Source organism: Entelurus aequoreus, linkage group LG16 (assembly GCF_033978785.1).
Source record: "Entelurus aequoreus isolate RoL-2023_Sb linkage group LG16, RoL_Eaeq_v1.1, whole genome shotgun sequence".
NCBI lineage: Eukaryota > Metazoa > Chordata > Actinopteri > Syngnathiformes > Syngnathidae > Entelurus > Entelurus aequoreus.
The window spans coordinates 53,158,766-53,177,794 of NC_084746.1; the positions used below are offsets into that span (position 1 = coordinate 53,158,766).

At 36.2% G+C, this 19,029-nt stretch overlaps 1 protein-coding gene across 3 annotated transcripts in view; it reads left to right on the top strand.

Moving 5' to 3' along the window:
• Positions 1-2,920: 2,920 nt before the first annotated feature.
• LOC133631185 (GTP-binding protein Rheb) overlaps positions 2,921-19,029 on the top strand; it is a 40,614-nt gene continuing 24,505 nt past the window's right edge. For 2 of the 3 annotated variants that reach the window (XM_062023333.1, XM_062023335.1), the window contains exon 1: positions 17,355-17,667. In XM_062023333.1, coding sequence (XP_061879317.1) covers positions 17,616-17,667 — 52 coding nt within the window. In that variant the 5' untranslated portion in view covers positions 17,355-17,615. Of the gene's footprint in view, positions 2,998-17,354; positions 17,668-19,029 lie in introns of those variants that run through there. The other variant, XM_062023334.1, reaches the window with a different exon arrangement.

Below are 19,029 nucleotides of genomic sequence, written 5' to 3' on the forward strand. Positions count from 1 at the left end.
TATTTAACCAAAGTTACGTACGTGACACGCACGTACGGGCAAGCAATCAAATGTTTGGAAGCGCGCGGGGGTGACCTGATATTCAGCTGGGAATGACTACAACAGTAAATAAACACAAGACATATATATACTCTATTAGCCACAACACAACCAGGCTTATATTTAATATGCCACAAATTAATCCCGCATAATGTTATGCTAGCTCCTAGCTACTAGCTAGAGCTAGTTATAGCAAGCGATCAAATGTTTGGAAGCGTCGTCTGCGTCTGTTAACGAAGTCAAAGTCCTCCTGGTAAGAGTCTCTGTAGTCTCTGTAGAATTTGAAAATCCAAGAAAATAATATAAAGACTTGGTCTTCACTTGTTTAAATAAATTCATTATTTTTTTTACTTCTTATAACTTTCATAAAGACAATTTTAGAGAAAAAAATACAACCTTAAAAAATATTTTAGGATTTTTAAACACATATACCTTTTAAATTCCTTCCTCTTCTTTCCTGACAATTCTGACAATATTCAAGTAATTTTTTTTTTTTATTGTAAAGAATAATAAATATATTTTAATTTAATTGTTCATTTTAGCTTCTGTTTTTTCGACAAAGAATATTTGTGAAATATTTCTTCAAACTTATTATGATTAAAATTCAAAAAAAATTATTCTGGCAAATCTAGAAAATCTTTAGAATCAAATTTTTATCTTATTTCAAAGTTTTGAATTTCTTTTAAAATTTTTGTTCTGGAAAATCTAGAAAAATTTTTTACGATTTGTCTTTGTTAGAAATATACCTTGGTCCAATATGTTATATATTCTAACAAAGTGTAGATTGGATTTTAACCTATTTAAAACATGTCATCAAAATTCTAAAATTAATCTTAATCAGGAAAAATTACTAATGATGTTCCATAAATTATTTTCTTAATTTTTTCAAAACGATTCCAATTAGCTAGTTTTTCTCTTCTTTTTTTCGGTTGAATTTTGAATTTTAAAGAGTCAAAATTGAAGATAAACTATGTTTCAAAATTTAATTGTCATTTTTTTTCCTGTTTTCTCCTCTTTTAAACCGTTCAATTAAGTGTAAATTTAATTAATTATTAATAATAACATAGAGTTAAAGGTAAATTGAGCAAATTGGCTATTTCTGGCAATTTATTGAAGTGTGTATCAAACTGGTAGCCCTTCGCATTAATCACTACCCAAGAAGTAGCTCTTGCTTTCAAAAAGGTTGGTGACCCCTGCTCTAGATCAACATTAGGTCTATCTGTCAATACAACGTTTATAAAGATTTAAGTCGTATGCTCTTTTTGTCAAAGAAAACCCTGTTTTTTTATGGAAAAAAACACAAAATAAGCAATATTTTCACCCAATAAAATTTTTAAGAGGAATATTTCAGATTATATAATAATTGGAGCCTTAAAAAGGTCAATAACTCATAACACCATTGATTTTAATACATTATTATTTTTTGAGCAATGACACTTAAAAACAAATCACACAAAAATGATTGGGGAACCAAAAGGGTCCTACTCATTAAAGTGTTAAAAAATAAATTATACATTTTTTTTACTGTTTACTTTTAACACAATAATCTCGAGATCAACTTCAGATCTATCCGTCAATTATACGTTGTATTGTTGTTTGTTTTTTGTTTGTTCGTTTTAGGCCCTTCTTTAAAAAAAAAAAAAAAAAAAAAAAGCTAAATTTTTTATATGGCAAACACAAAATATGCAACATTTTCCCCAAAAAATATCTCAAAGTGCAATATTTAATGTGACGTAATTGGAGCCTTGGATAGGTCAATAATTCATAATAACATTGATTTTGATTCATTATTATTTTTTAAAGAAAGAAACAGCCTGCATGGCAGCTTTGTGTTATTAGAGTAAACATTTTCTTGTTACATTTCCCCTGTTTGGTCTTTCATACCACTTTTTATGTTTTTAATTTTTTTAATCGTATTTTAAAATGGGCCGTGGGGCCATTAAAAAATTACCTGCGGGCCGCAAATTGCCCCCGGGCCGCACTTTGGACATCCCTGATCTAAGCGATCAAAGTTGGGACAATGTATATATTGAAAATGATGTAGATCAGGGGTGTTAAACATACTGCTGTTCTAAATGTGTCCACTAGATGTCGCCACAGCAATTCTTTGTATCCTTGTAGATTATGGTACATATGTAAAAAAATAAAATAAACCAGTGCACCAGTCGAGGAAAATTAGAAAACTACATAAATAACATCCTGTAATCTGATTTTTTATCTTGATAGATTGAAAATTAACACCAATGAGTTGACTGACTCATAACCCAAAGCTCATGACCATAGGTGAGGATGGGAACGTAGATCGACCGGTAAATTGAGAGCTTTGCCTTCCGGCTCAGCTCCTTCTTCACCACAACGGATCCATACAGCGTCCGCATTACTGAAGACGCCGCACCGATCCGCCTGTCGATCTCACCATCCACTCTTCCCCCACTCGTGAGCAAGACTCCGAGGTACTTGAACTCCTCCACTTGGGGCAAGATCTCCTCCCCGACTTGGAGATGGCACTCCACCCTTTCCCGGGCGAGAACCATGGACTCAAGACTTGTAGGTGCTAATAAATAACATAAATAATATAAATAGCACGAACAACAGTGAAAAACAATGTAAGCTATTGGGACAGATTCCATATCCTAATGGCCCACGGGTAAAAACAGTTTTCAACTCCTTTTGTCTTCCTGTGACTGAAATCTCTTCCCTGGTGGCAGCAGGTTGAACCAGTGCTGACCAGGGTGAGAGCTGTCCGACAGGATTTTCTTCCATCTGCCGAGGCAGCGAGATTGAGCAATGTCATTTAGGGAAGGCAGAGGGCAGCCGATAATCTTCTCCGCTGTCCTGGTCACCCTCTGAAGCGCCTTTCTGTCTGCAGCAGACAGGCATCAAACCACACAGTTACGCAGTACATCAGCGCCGGTTCTATGGTGGCCCGATATAAAGACACCAGCAGTTTCTCCTCAGGTTGGTTCCTACGCAGCACACCAATGAAGCAGAGTCTTTACTGTGCCTTTTACCTGCATTGTTAACCGCCTCTTACAAGCAGTTTTGTTTACTATTTAGAATGCACAGAAAAGGGCAATACATGTGTTATTGTCTCACATAAGGATTGTGGATGATGAGTAAAAATTGTTCTTAAAGTGCAATTCCCTTTTAACTTTTTTTTTTTAAGCTGGCTGTTAGGTTGCTGGATAAAAGCCGCAATATTTCAGTTGCATCAATATCTCTTTTGTAAAAGGCAAAGGTGGAAAAATGGTGGAACTTGGTTTCTGATCATCTGAAACAGTTATTTAGCAGGATCTTTGTCTTATTTCAGCAAGGCTGCTTTAAGCCCTTTTATCAAAGTGAAACACTCGTGTCAAACACCTGTTGCCCGTGAAGGTGGGGGTATCTATTGTTGGCCCCTGTCAGCAGATGCTAATCGCTACAGCCCCTAACCTATTCCTGGCCATCATCATGTTTGCGTGTCTATGTGTGTGGTGAATGTAGACCCCCTACAGCAAGGGTGTCTAATGTACGGCCCGAGGGTGAGTTTGCTAAGTATAAAAAATGAACCTGAAATGTTTTCATGAAATAAACTGCTGTTCTAAATGTGTCCACTAGATGTCGCAATAGCAATTATTTGTATCTTTGTAGATGATGCTACATCTGTACAAAATAAACCACATGTTAGTACATCAGTCAAGGAAAATTATCCATCCATCCATCAATTTTCTACCGCTTGTCCGTTTCGGGGTCGCGGGGGGGTGGGGTGCTGGGGCCTATCTCAGTTACAATCGGGCGGAAGGCGGGGTACACCCTGGACCAGTGTTTTTCAACCATTGGGCCGTGAGATACAGTCTGGTGTGCCGTGGGAGATGGTCTAATTTCACCTATTTGGGTTATAAATATTTTTTGCAAAGCAGTAATTATAAGTCTGCAAATGATGTGTTGTTGTTGAGTGTCTGTGTTGTCTAAATCTCGGCGGAGTAACCGTGTAATATTCTTCCATATCAGTAGGTGGCAGCCGGGGCTAATTGTGTTTTTGATGTCGGAAACAGCAGGAGGCAGTGTGCAGGTAAAAAGGTGTCTAATGCTTAAACCAAAAATAAACAAAAGGTGAGTGCCCCTAAGAAAAGGCATTGAAACTTAGGGAAGGCTATGCAGAACGAAACTAAAACTGAACTGGCTACAAAGTAAACAAAAACAGAATGCTGGACGACAGCAAAGACTTACTGTGGAGCAAAGACGGCGTCCACAATGTACATCCGAACATGACATGACAATCAACAATGTCCCCACAAAGAAGGATTAAAAACAACTTAAATATTCTTGATTGCTAAAACAAAGTAGATGCGGGGAATATCGCTCAAAGGAAGACATGAAACTGCAACAGGAAAATACAGAAAAAAGAGAAAAAGCCACCAAAATAGGAGCGCAAGACAAGAAGTAAAACACTACACACAGGAAAACAGCAAAAAAGTCTAGATAAGTCAGGGCGTGATGTGACAGGTGGTGACAGTACACCTACTTTGAGACAAGAGCTATAGTGATGCATGCTTGGTTATGCTTTAAAGTCATATCCAACAATTGCGACAACGACTTTTTACTGTCAACTGAGTTTCGTTTTTTTAATGATTTCTGCTGGTGGTTTTTTCAACGCAAAAAATGTGCCTAGGCTCCAAAAAAGGTTGAAAAACACTTCCCTGGACAAGTCGCCACCTCATCGCAGGGCCAACTCACATTCACACACTAGGGACCATTTAGTGTTGCCAATCAACCTAAAGAAAATGATCAAAGTACAAAAATAACATTCTGTAATTTGATTTTGATGTCATTTTTTATCTTGATAGATTGAAGATTAACAGCAATGAGTTGACTGATGAACATTATCACATCATTTATTCAGAAAATATGAATAATGACAAATAAAGTATATGTACTATTAACCGCAACAGGTAATTGTAAAAAAAAAAAACAACAACGTTATGATTTGTACATTTTCAGAATGTGCTTGTTGTCATGATCCATGGCCCGGATCATGTTTTTGTTATTTTCTGTTAGTTTTGGACAGCCTTAGTTCCTGTTGTTGTGCACCCTTAAATTTTTTGTTTAGTTACCATGGTTACTTATTATTTTCACCTGCCTCTGATTGGTGTTCGGGACGCTCACCTGTTTCCCGAGCACTAATCAGAGGCATTATTTAAGCCTGCCTTTGCCTGGCTTCTTTCTTTGCTTATGCTACAGTTATGTGAGTATTCCTTGTCTTCTATGCTATGCTAAGCGTTAGCCTTAACTTCGAGTTCGGTCGGCACGTGTTTCCTCTGGCTTGTTTTCAGTTTTTGGTACTTGTTTGACTGCTACGAATAAATCATGTTCCTACCTGCACGCCTTGTCCAGAGTGGTCCGTCTGCATCCCGGGGGAACGAACCCCGCAGTAAGCTGCGACCCCCCCACACGCATACATGCCAACCCTCCCGTTTTTAGCGGGAGAATCCCGGTATTCAGCGCCTCTCCCGACGGCCTCCCGGCAGAGATTTTCTCTGCCGGTATTCAGCCGGAGCTGGAGGCCACGCCCCCTCCAGCTCAATGCGGACCTGAGACTGAGTGGGGACAGCCTGTTCTCACGTCCGCTTTCCCACAATATAAACAGCTTGCCTGACCCAATGACGTCATAACATCTAGGGCTTTTAGAGAGTATAGTGCACAACTGCGCACACAACAAGGAGACGAAGCAGAAGAACGGGGAAATTACAGACATGGCGACGCCGTCGACGAGCAAGATGGAGAAATACGCTTGCAAGTTCCAAAACGAATGGAAACAAGAATTTCAGTTCATCCAGGACAGTTCGAAGGGGAAGGTGTATGTTGCCTGTAAATATGTAGAACAGACTTCTCCATTGAACACGGTGGCCGAAATGAGATACTCATCATGAACGGAGAAGTTAAACAGGACAATACTGCCATCTAATGGATAGCCACCGGAACACTGAAATTTAAGTATTTCTTTTATGTAAATAAAATAAATATATATATATATATATATATATATATATATATATATATATATATATATATATAGCTAGAATTCACTGAAAGTCAAGTATTTCATACACATATATATATATATATATATATATATATATATATATATATATATATATATATATATATATATATATATATATATATATATATATATATATATATATATATATATATATATATGAAATACTCGAGTTGGTGAATTCTAGCTGTAAATAACCACGCCCCCCAAACACGCCCCCAACCAACCCACCCACCCACCCACCCCCGACCAAGCCCCCCCCCGTCCCCTACCCCCCACCTCCCGATATTGGAGGTCTCAAGGTTGGCAAGTATGCCCACACGTGACACTTGTTCTATATTTAAACAAAGAAAACAATCTGAAGTTGTCTTTATTTTTAAGTTATCATGCCGTGATTTTACCAGTCCGGCCCACTTGGGAGTAGATTTTTCTCCATGTGGTGTGGGCCCCGGTCTAAAATAAGTTTGACACCCCTGCCCTACAGCCTTCTTTATCAACTTTTTTTTATGACAGCCAATGTCAAATGTTTTATTGCTGACATGCTGATGTCCTACCCTGAGTGCAAAGAAGTGGGTGCAGGCAAAACAGTTGACTATGGGTGAGGACGTTTGGGTGATGAAGTGAAACTGAACTGGAAAAACTGCACACTAATCTGTTATTTTCAAACAATTCTAATATAGATACAGTGAACACTATGAATATTAGGCCGGACCTTGTTCGTAGAAAGCAAAGAGGAGTGCCTTCCTCTCAACACCTTGCCTGGAATTCCACCACCGTCTGCCTGCAGGCTTAACCCACTAATTGTGGCCTCGCTTCCTGCGGTATTGTTGCATGCCTGCGGCGTGGTTTTCCAGCCACGGTTATAATAAGAAGCGGGCAGAATGGACGTCAGACTATCAGTTGAAATGAGTGGTGTGTAATGGCTGTCTGATTTATGTGCGGGGTTACCGCGGTCAGGTGCACGGCCGGTTTGAGGCTTGGCCTTCTTATTAGATGGCGAGTCTAAAAACACGAGATGGAAATAAACAGTAATTAGGATGTGGAGTTGTCATGGAATTATACAGTCAGGCCTTTGAAGAGGACTTATCCTTGTATTGTGGTTGGCGGTGCAACGGCGACATCTACTGGTGAACAATTGTCATGACAACACACTTAACTTTGTGTCTTTTTTTCCCCCTCTTAATCCCAAAAACGTGTTAATTGGAGACTCTAAATAAAAAAAAAATTAAATAATAATCATCATTACAGAACATAATAATCATCAGAGTATTGATTTTGTTAATCCGTGTTGTGACAAAATCTGTAGAAAAACATTAAAATAAAGAAATAGGTAAATAATTTTATGTTAGATATTTTAAATTCACTATATTAACCATTTGTCATCACGAGGTAAATATATTATCTATTGTATGTTACTTTTCCACAATGTAACAAATGTGAAATACATAATTGTTTTATTTTGATTGATTGATTGATTGAGACTTGTATTAGTAGGTTGCACAGTGAAGTACATATTCCGTACAATTGACCACTAAATGGTAACACCCGAATAAGTTTTTCAACTTGTTTAAGTCGGGGTCCACTTAAATTGATTCATGATACAGATATATACTATCATATATACTATCATCATAATACAGTCACAATATGGTATTTGTGGAGAAGTGTTTTTTTTCCGATTTTTCATACTTTATCTGGTGTCTGGTGGTAATTTAATCCAGGTCTTTATGTCCGGTAGGTTTTAGACTATTGTGTCATAGTTTAAAAGGTATGACCCAAATGAATAAAAATAGCTTTAGATTGAAACTATATTGTACGTATACACACTTGAAATAACCCAAAATAATTAATGAGTAAACAAGGGCTACAATAGGAATAAAAATGAGCATACGGATAATAGTTGGTGGGTGGTCTTGGTTGCTTTGTTGGGTCTGGGTCCAGGGGTCCAGGCTTAGACTTAAAGGTGACATCTACTGGTTAACAATTGTCATGACAACACACTAATTTTGTGTCTTTTTTCCCCCTCCTACATCCCAAAAACGTGTTAATTGAAGACTCTAAAAATTCAAATAACAATCATGGACTCTAAAAATTCAAATAACAATCATGGGCGGTATAGCTCGATTGGTAGAGCGGCCGTGCCAGCAACTTGAGGGTTGCAGGTTCGATCCCCGCTTCCGCCATCCTAGTCACTGCCGTTGTGTCCTTGGGCAAGACACTTTACCCACCTGCTCCCAGTGCCACCCACACTGGTTTGAATGTAACTTAGATATTGGGTTTCACTATGTAAAAGCGCTTTGAGTCACTAGAGAAAAGCGCTATATAAATATACTTCACTTCACATCAGCACATAATAATCATCAGAGTACTGATTTTGTTCATCCGTGTTGTGACAAAATCTGTAGAAAAACATTAAAATAAAGAAATAGGTAAATAATATTATGTTAGATATTTTAAATTCACTATATTAACCATTTGTCATCACGAGGTAAATATACTATCTATTGCAGGGGTCACCAACCTTTTTGAAAGCAAGAGCTACTTCTTGGGTAGTGATTAATGCGAAGGGCTACCAGTTTGATACACACTTAAATAAATTGCCAGAAATAGCCAATTTGCTCAATTTACCTTTAACTCTATGTTATTATTAATAATTAATGATATTTACACTTAATTGAACGGTTTAAAAGAGGAGAAAACACGAAAAAATTGACAATTACATTTTGAAACATAGTTTATCTTCAATTTCGACTCTTTAAAATTCAAAATTCAACCGAAAAAAAGAAGAGAAAAACTAGCTAATTCGAATCTTTTTGAAAAAATAAAAAAAAGAATTTATGGAACATCATTAGTAATTTTTCCTGATTAATATTACTTTTAGAATTTTGATGACATGTTTTAAATAGGTTAAAATCCAATCTACACTTTGTTAGAATATATAACAAATTGGACCAAGCTATATTTCTAACAAAGACAAATCATTATTTCTTCTAGATTTTCCAGAATAAAATTTTTAAAAGAAATTCAAAAGACTTTGAAATAAGATTTAAATTTGATTCTACAGATTTTCTAGATTTGCCAGAATATTTTTTTTGAATTTTAATCATAATAAGTTTAAAGAAATATTTCACAAATATTCTTCGTCGAAAAAACAGAAGCTAAAATGAAGAATTAAATTAAAATGTATTTATTATTCTTTACAATAAAAAATAAATTTACTTGAACATTGGTTTAAATTGTCAGGAAAGAAGAGGAAGGAATTTAAAAGGTAAAAAGGTATATGTGTTTAAAAATCCTAAAATCATTTTTAAGGTTGTAATTTCTCTCTAAAATTGTCTTTCTGAAAGTTATAAGAAGCAAAGTAAAAAAAATAATGAATTTATTTAAACAAGTGAAGACCAAGTCTTTAAAATATTTTCTTGGATTTTCAAATTCTATTTGAGTTTTGTCTCTCTTAGAATTAAAAATGTCGAGCAAAGCGAGACCAGCTTGCTAGTAAATAAATAAAATGTAAAAAATAGAGGCAGCTCACTGGTAAGTGCTGCTATTTGAGCTATTTTTAGAACAGGCCGGCGGGCTACTCATCTGGTCCTTACGGGCTACCTGGTGCGCGCGGGCACAGCGTTGGTGACCCCTGATCTATTGTATGTTAATTTTCCACAAGCGTTAACAAAATGAGCAGTAACACTATTTTATAGTCAATAGTGTAACCCGGATAATAATCCATGTGTAATATAAAGTACATTAGATAAATTGTTATAAAAGTTAAAAAGATAATGTATTTGAAATGGTAAAAAAACATTGTTACAAGGTAACAAATGTGAAATACATACTTGTTTTATTTACAATATGGTATTTGTGGAGAAGTGTTTTTTTTCCATACTTTATCTGGCGTCTGGTGGTAATTTAATTCAGGTCCTTTATGTCTGGTAGATTTTAGACTATTGTGTCATAGTTTAAAAGGTATGACCCAAATTAATAAAAAAATAGCTTTAGATTGAAACTATTTAGTACGTATACACACTTGAAATAACCCAAAATCATTTATGAGTAAACAAGGAATAGGAATAAAAATGAGCATACTGATAATAATTATTGAGAAAAAACGTGGCCACATGTTGTAAATAAAAGATCCACAAGCCTGAAAGCAGCTTAGATAGCCTCCAACCATTTAGTTCGTATACACACTTGAAATAACCCAAAATAATTGATGAGTAAACAAGGGCTACAATAGGAATAAAAAAGAGCATACGGATAATAGTTGGTGGGCGGCCGAGGGTGGTCTTGGTTGCTTTGTTGGGTCTGCTCCTGTCTCTTCTTTTGTGGCTGTGTGTAGAAGTGGCTGGTTGCATCAGCTCTGCTCTTTTAATATCTTTAATGTCCTTTGTGTTCTTTGATGTTTCCCTCTTACACACATGCTTATGTGTGCTATGGCTATGAGGTTGTTTTTATTTTCTTCTTTGGCCTCAGTCTGGACCCCCTCTTCAGGGGTCCAGACTTAGACTTAACGGCGACATCTACTGGTTAACAATTGTCATGACAACACACTAACTTTGTGTCTTTTTTCCCCCTCCTACATCCCAAAAACGTGTAATTGAAGACTCTAAAAATTCCAATAACAATCATCATCACAGCACATAATAATCATCAGAGTACTGATTGTGTTCATCCGTGTTGTGACAAAATCTGTAGAAAAAAAATTCAGGTCCTTATGGTAAATTTTAGACTATTGTGTCATAGTTTAAAAGATATAGCCCTGTGACCCAAATTAATAAAAATATCTTTAGATTGAAACTATTTAGTACGTTAAAAAGATATTTGAATTTGTTTTATTTACAATATGGTATTTGTGGAGAAATGTTTTTTTCCATCCATCCATTTTCTACCGCTTGTCCCTTTTGGGGTAACGGGGGGTCGCTGGAGCCTATCTTTTTCCAATTTTTCATACTTTATCTGGTGTCTGGTGGTAATTTAATCCAGGTCTTCATGTCTGGTAGATTTTAGAGTAGACTATTGTGGCATAGTTTTAAAGGTATGACCCAAATTAATAAAAATAGCTTTATTTAGTACGTATACACACTTGAAATAGCCCAAAATAATTTATGAGTAAACAAGGGCTACAATAGGAATAATAATGAGCATACTGATAATAATTATTAAGAAAAAGGTGTTGTAAATAAAAGATCCACAAGCCTGAATGCAGCTGAGATAGGCTCCAGCACCCCCTGTGACCCCGAAAGGGACAAGCGGTAGAAAATGGATGAATGGAGTGTAACCCCGTATAATAATCCATGTGTAATATAAAGTAAGTTAGATAAATTGTTATAAAAGTTAAAAAATATATTTCATTTGAAAGGGTTAAAAACATAGTTACAAGCTAACAAATGTGAATTTGTTTTATTTACAATATGGTATTTGTGGAGAAGTGTTTTTTTTCCAATTTCACATACTTTATCTGGTGTCTGGTGGTAATTTAATCCAGGTCTTTATGTCTGGTAGGTTTTAGACTATATGTCATAGTTTAAAAGGTATGACCCAAATTAATAAAAAAATAGCTTTAGATTGAAACTATTTAGTACGTATACACACTTGAAATAACCCAAAATAATTGATGAGTAAACAAGGGCTACGATAGGAATAAAAATGAGCATACGGATTATAGTTGGTGGGCGGCCGAGGGTGGTCTTGGTTGCTTTGTTGGGTCTGCTCCTGTCTCTTCTTTTGTGGCTGTGTGTAGAAGTGGCTGGTTGCATCAGCTCTGCTCTTTTAATGTCTTTAATGTCCTTTGTGCTCTTTGATGTTTCCCTCTTACACGCATGATTATGTGTGCTATGGCTATGAGTTTGTTTTTATTTTCTTCCTTTGCATCAGTCTGGACCCCCTCTTCAGGGGTCCAGGCTTAGACTTAACGGTGACATCTACTGGTTAACAATTGTCATGACAACACACTAACTTTGTATCTTTTTTCCCCCTCCTACATCCCAAAAGTGTGTTAATTGAAGACTCTAAAAATTCCAATAACAATCATCATCACAGCACATAATAATCATCAGAGTACTGATTTTGTTCATCCGTGTTGTGACAAAATCTGTAAGAAAAATTCAGGTCCTTATGGTAGATTTTAGACTATTGTGTCATAGTTTAAAAGATATAGCCCTGTGACCCTAATTATTAAAAAATAGCTTTAGATTGAAACTATTAAGTATGTTAAAAATGGTTAAAAACATAGTTACAAGGTAACAAATGTGAATTTGTTTTATTTACAATATGGTATTTGTGGAGAAGTGTTTTTTTCCATCCATCCATCCATCCATTTTCTACCGCTTGTCCCTTTTGGGGTCGCGGGGGGTCGCTGGAGCCTATTTTTTCCAATTTTTCATACTTTATCTGGGGTCTGGTGGTAATTTAATCCAGGTCTTCATGTCTGGTAGATTTTAGACTATTGTGTCATAGTTTAAAACAGGAGTCACCAACCTTTTTGAAAGCAAGAGCTACTTCTTGGGTAGTGATTAATGCGAAGGGCTACCAGTTTGATACACACTTAAATAAATTGCCAGAAATAGCCAATTTTCTCAATTTACCTTTAACTCTATGTTATTATTAATAATGAATGATATTTACACTTAACCGAACGGTTTAAAAGAGGAGAAAACACCAAAAAAATGACAATTACATTTTGAAACATAGTTTATGAGACTTTTGTGATTTAGGGCTATATAAATAAACATTGATTGATTGAATTTCAACTCTTTAAAATTCAAAATTCAACCGAAAAAAAGAAGAGAAAAACTAGCTAATTCGAATCTTTTTGAAAAAATTAAAAAAAGAAGGAACGTCATTAGTAATTTTTCCTGATTAAGAATAATTTTAGAATTTTGATGACATGGTTTGAATAGGTTAAAATCCAATCTACACTTTGTTAGAATATACAACAAATTGGACCAAGCTAGACAAATCATTATTTCTTCTAGATTTTCCTGAACAAAAATTTTAAAAGAAATTCAAAAGACTTTGAAATAAGATTTAAATTTGATTCTACAGATTTTCTAGATTTGCCAGAATAATTTTTTTGAATTTTAATCATAATAAGTTTGAAGAAATATTTCACAAATATTCTTCGTCGAAAAAACAGAAGCTAAAATTACAATTTATTTATTATTCTTTACAATAAAAAAAATAAATTTACTTGAACATTGATTTACATTGTCAGGAAAGAAGAGGAAGGAATTTAAAAGGTAAAAAGGTATATGTGGAAATAGTGTCAAAGCGCTTTGGAGTTCCTTTAAAAAAAGGTAGAAAAGCGCTATACAAGTATAACCCATTTACCATTTACCATGTGTTTAAAAATCCTAAAATCATTTTTAAGGTTGTATTTTTTCTCTAAAATTGTTTTTCTGAGAGTTATAAGAAGCAAAGTAAAAAAATTAATGAATTTATTTAAACAAGTGAAGACCAAGTCTTTAAAATATTTTCTTGGATTTTCAAATTCTATTTGAGTTTTGTCTCTCTTAGAATTAAAAATGTCAGGCAAAGCGAGACCAGCTTGCTAGTAAATAAATAAAATTTAAAAAATAGAGGCAGCTCACTGGTAAGTGCTGCTATTTGAGCTATTTTTAGAACAGGCCAGCGGGCTACTCATCTGGTCCTTACGGGCTACCTGGTGCCCGCGGGCACCGCGTTGGTGACCCCTGGTTTAAAAGGTATGACCCAAATGAATAAAAATAGCTTTATTTAGTACGTATACACACTTGAAATAACCCAAAATAATTTATGAGTAAACAAGGGCTACAATAGGAATAACAATTAGCATACTGTAAATAATTATTGAGGAAAAGGTGTTGTAAATAAAAGATCCACAAGCCCGAATGCAGCTGAGATAGGCTCCAGCACCCCATGTGACCCCGAAAGGGACAAGCGGTAGAAAATGGATGAATGGAGTGTAACCCTGGATAATAATCCATGTGTAATATAAAGTAAGTTAGATAAATTGTTATAAAAGTTAAACATATATTTTATTTGAAATGGTTAAAAACATAGTTACAAGGTAACAAATGTGAATAGGTTTTATTTACAATATGGTATTTGTGGAGAAGTGTTTTTTTCCATCCATCCATTGTCTACCGCTTGTCCCTTTTGGGGTCGCGGGGGTTCGCTGGAGCCTATCTTTTTCCAATTTGTCATACTTTATCTGGTGTCTGGTGGTAATTTAATCCAGGTCTTCATGTCTGGTAGATTTTAGACTTATTGTGTCATAGTTTAAAAGTAGAGATGTCCGATATTATCGGCCTGCCGATATTATCGGCCGATAAATGCTTTGAAATGTAATATCGGAAATTATCGGTATCGGTTTTTTTTGTTGTTGTTTTTTTTTATTAAATCCACATAAAAAACACAAGATACGCTTACAATTAGTGCACTAACCCAAAAAACCTCCCTCCCCCATTTACACTCATTCACACAAAAGGGTTGTTTCTTTCTGTTATTAATATTCTGCTTCCTACATTATATATCAATATATATCAATACAGTCTGAAAGGGATACAGTTCGTAAGCACACATGATTGTGCGTGCTGCTGGTCCACTAATAGTCCTTGTTGCGTTGACCAGCATTCCTCCAATGGGGAATTCAAATTGCTAGTCTCTCCCAGATTCTTTTTATGGCAATAAGCTGATGTTTATATTCAATCAACAGGCAGTAGTTGGTATTTTGTGGTTTATTCTCCAAGCTTAGAGGACAAACGTGAGACCAATCTAGCACACCCGCGTTCCCTCGCCCGGTCTAGCTCGGTCTCCCCTCAAACCCCCGGAAGTCCCGTGATCTTCCCTCTGTCCCTCGCCCCCACTCCCTTTGTTTAGACTACTCCGAGTTATCTCTACTCTGACACATTCCAATCTAGAAGGCCGACACCTTACTATGAGACTCAAAAGAAGGAAGAATACTAGCTATTCTTTATATGACTATAGGAGTTTAGAAAGAAGTAACACTTAAATATGGATATGATTCTGATCTGCGGGGGGTCGCTGGAGCCTATGTTTTTCCAATTTGTCATACTTTATCTGGTGTCTGGTGGTAATTTAATCCAGGTCTTCATGTCTGGTAGATTTTAGACTTATTGTGTCATAGTTTAAAAGTAGAGATGTCCGATATTATCGGCCTGCCGATATTATCGGCCGATAAATGCTTTGAAATGTAATATCGGAAATTATCTGTATCGTTTTTTTATTATCGGTATCGTTTTTTTAATTTTTTTTTTATTTTTATTAAATCAACATAAAAAACACAAGATACACTTACTTTTTTTTTATTTTTTATAATGTCCTGCCCAGCTTCTCGGGCAAATCATATAGCAGATGTAGATGCCCATATCGGCTGTTCAGATTTACTTTACAAAAGAGAAGTGTAGGATTCTTCTCTTGTTGCCTTACTTGTATTTTGACTTTATTAAATGTATTTATATTATCATTTGGTGCAGCCGGGCCGGAGCAGGAGGGGATAGAAAGAGAGAAAAAGGAAGACAGAGGGGGGAATTGTGGGGACAAGAGGGGGATTAGACAGAGAGACAAAAACAACAACAGCAAACACAACAACAACAACAACAGAGCAACATCAGCAAATACGACATGTACAAATATGATGGTAAAAGTAATAGCAAATAAGCAGTTAGCGAAAATTTAAAAAAAAAAATACAGAAATGACAATGAGCATTATTACACTAAAAATGGAGCAATATGAATACCAATAGAAATAGTGCTATTGATAATAAACAATACCAGTACTCTACCTTTATTATCAACAATACAATTGTTCAAATGCAACAATACATATACGTAATGATAACTTGAGATACGAAAGAATGCAGAAAAATGGAGGGGAAGAAAGAGAAGCAACCTTAACCTTGTAGATTGTTATAGTAACAATAGGTTAAGCTTTGTCAGTGTGCCATGTGTTATACCCAGTTTACCCTAGGGCAACAACGTTAATATATGTTTGATGAAACGTGATTATGTGCATGAGTGCATGTGTGCATATGTACTTGTATATGTACAGTATGTGTATGTGTGCTTGTACAGGTCTTCATGTCTGGTAGATATTTATTTAGACTTATTGTGTCATAGTTTAAAAGTAGAGATGTCCGATATTATCGGCCTGCCGATATTATCGGCCGATAAATGCTTTGAAATGTAATATCGGAAATTATCTGTATCGTTTTTTTTATTATCGGTATCGTTTTTTTTTTGTTTTGTTTTGTTTTGTTTTATTAAATCAACATAAAAAACACAAGATACACTTACAATTAGTGCACCAACCCAAAAAACCTCCCTCCCCCATTCACACTCATTCACACAAAAGGGTTGTTTCTTTCTGTTATTAATATTCTGCTTCCTACATTATATATCAATATATATCAATACAGTCTGCAAGGGATACAGTCCGTAAGCACACATGATTGTGCGTGCTGCTGCTCCACTAATAGTCCTAAACTTTAACAGTTAATTTTACTCATTTTCATTAATTACTAGTTTCTATGTAACTGTTTTTATATTGTTTTACTTTGTTTTTTATTCAAGAAAATGTTTTTAATTTATTTGTCTTATTTTTTTTTTTTTAAAGGACCTTATCTTCACCATACTTGGTTGTCCAAATTAGGCATAATAATGTGTTAAATCCCACAACTGTATACATCGGTATCGGTTGATATCGGTATCGGTAATTAAGAGTTGGACAATATTGGATATCGGCAAAAAGCCATTATCGGACATCCCTTTTTTTTAATCTAATTTTAATTACATTTTTTAATAATATTTTTAATTTAATCATTTTAATTATTTTTTTATTAATTTGGGTCATAACTTTTAAATTAAAAGGCATGACCCAAATTAATAAAAATAGCTTTATTTAGTACGTATACACACTTGAAATAACCCAAAATAATTTATGAGTAAACAAGGGCTACAAGAGGAATAATAATGAGCATACTGATAATAATTATTGAGAAAAACGTTGTATGTTGTAAATAAAAGAAACACAAGATTACGTCGCCATCGTAGCAGCATCCCTACTTCCTGACTCCAAAGACCCGAACGACATTGCAACTCCGCCGGCCATTACGTCACCACGCTTGCGTCAGCCAATCACATCCACGATCCCGGCTACTGTATTTTGACGAGCAGCGACGTTGCCCAATCAGAGTCTTACAACAGCCCTCGCGGCCCGCCCCCCCTCGTCGCACAGCCAATGAGGGCGTTGCTCTAATTACTAATTCATTACCAACGCGAGGGGAGTGACGCAGTTATCGAAAATCTCGAAGCTCTTCACGCTTGCCGCGTATGACCTGAAATAAACTCCCGAGTTCCCCCACCTTTCCACCCACCCACACACACGCGGTGGTGGGCAGCCGTCTCTTCTCGTCACGACGCGGCGGAAGACTGCAGACATTGGGAGGCTGTATGTGCCAGTCCCCCGCGCTCCCTTCTTGGATCCGGTTGGAGGTCGCGGTCGAGCCCGCAGGACTCGATGCGATAACCAGAGCGAGACATGCCGCAGCCCAAGTCCCGAAAAATCGCCATTCTTGGCTACAGATCCGTAGGTGAGAGCCGAGGGGACGACGCCGGGTATGTGGGGGGGGGGGGCTTGTTGTAAAGCGGCCTGGTGGTGCCTCCATTAGTGTTGACTCGCACACAGCATCCATCCTCACTCGGCCCGCCAGGTGAGGGCGGCCCCCGGCAAGATGGCCTCCGCTAAACCTCCCAACATATCTCGTTTAGAAAAGCCATTCAATGGTTATCATTTGAGCCGGATAGCAACACCCACGGACGGGGTGGTTCGACGCATGTCTGGCCGCTTATATCACCGCGACCACGTCAAACAGGCGCAGTTTGAATGCGGTAAAAAAAAAAAAAAAAAAGATGGCTCTCACACACAGTGAGAAGGAAGAAGGCCCAATGTGATGGATGCATGGATATTAACAGTATAGTGCAGATATGGGCAAACTAAGGCCCGGGGGCCACATGCGGCCCGTTAAGCTTTTTAATCTGGCCCGCCGACATTCCCAAATAATTGTTTAAGATGGAAAGTGTAGCTGCCATTATGATGTGCAGTAGGGATGTCCGATAATATCGGCCGGCCGATAAATGCGTTAAAATGTAATATCGGAAATTATCGGTATCGGTTTTTTTATTATCTGTATATTTTTTTTATTAAATCAACATAAAAAACACAAGATACACTTACAATTAGTGCACCAACCCAAAAAACCTCCCTCCCCTCATTTCTTTCTGTTATCAATATTCTGGTTCCTACATTATATATCAATATATATCAATACAGTCTGCAAGGGATACAGTCCGTAAGCACACATGATTGTGCGTGCTGCTGCTCCACTAATAGTACTAACCTTTAACACTTAATTTTACTCATTTTCATTAATTACTAGTTTCTATGTAACTGTTTTTATATTGTTTTACTTTCTTTTTTATTCAAGAAAATGTTTTTAATTTAGTTATTTTATTTTATTATTATTTTTAAAAAGTACCTTATCTTCACCATACATGGTTGTCCAAATTAGGCATAAGAATGTGTTAATTCCACGACTGCATATATCGGTTGATATCGGTATCGGTTGATTTCGGGATTGGTAATTAAAGAGTTGGACAATATCGGAGATCGGCAAAAAGCCATTATCGGACATCCCTAATGTGCAGTGATGTTTTCTAATGACCGTAAGTCTTCAACTATACTAAGTCTTTCAATGGTTGGAATCTGCGCTTTTGTCAAGTCAACTTTATTTATATAGCACGTTTTCAACAACTTTTAAATTGAACCAAAGTGCTTTACAGGTAAAAAAAAAAAAGCATAGAGCAAAAAAAACAAAACAAAAAACAAACAAAGAACATAAACAATGAATGTGCTAAACAAGATAATGCAATACGGTAAAAGGGGTCGAATAAAA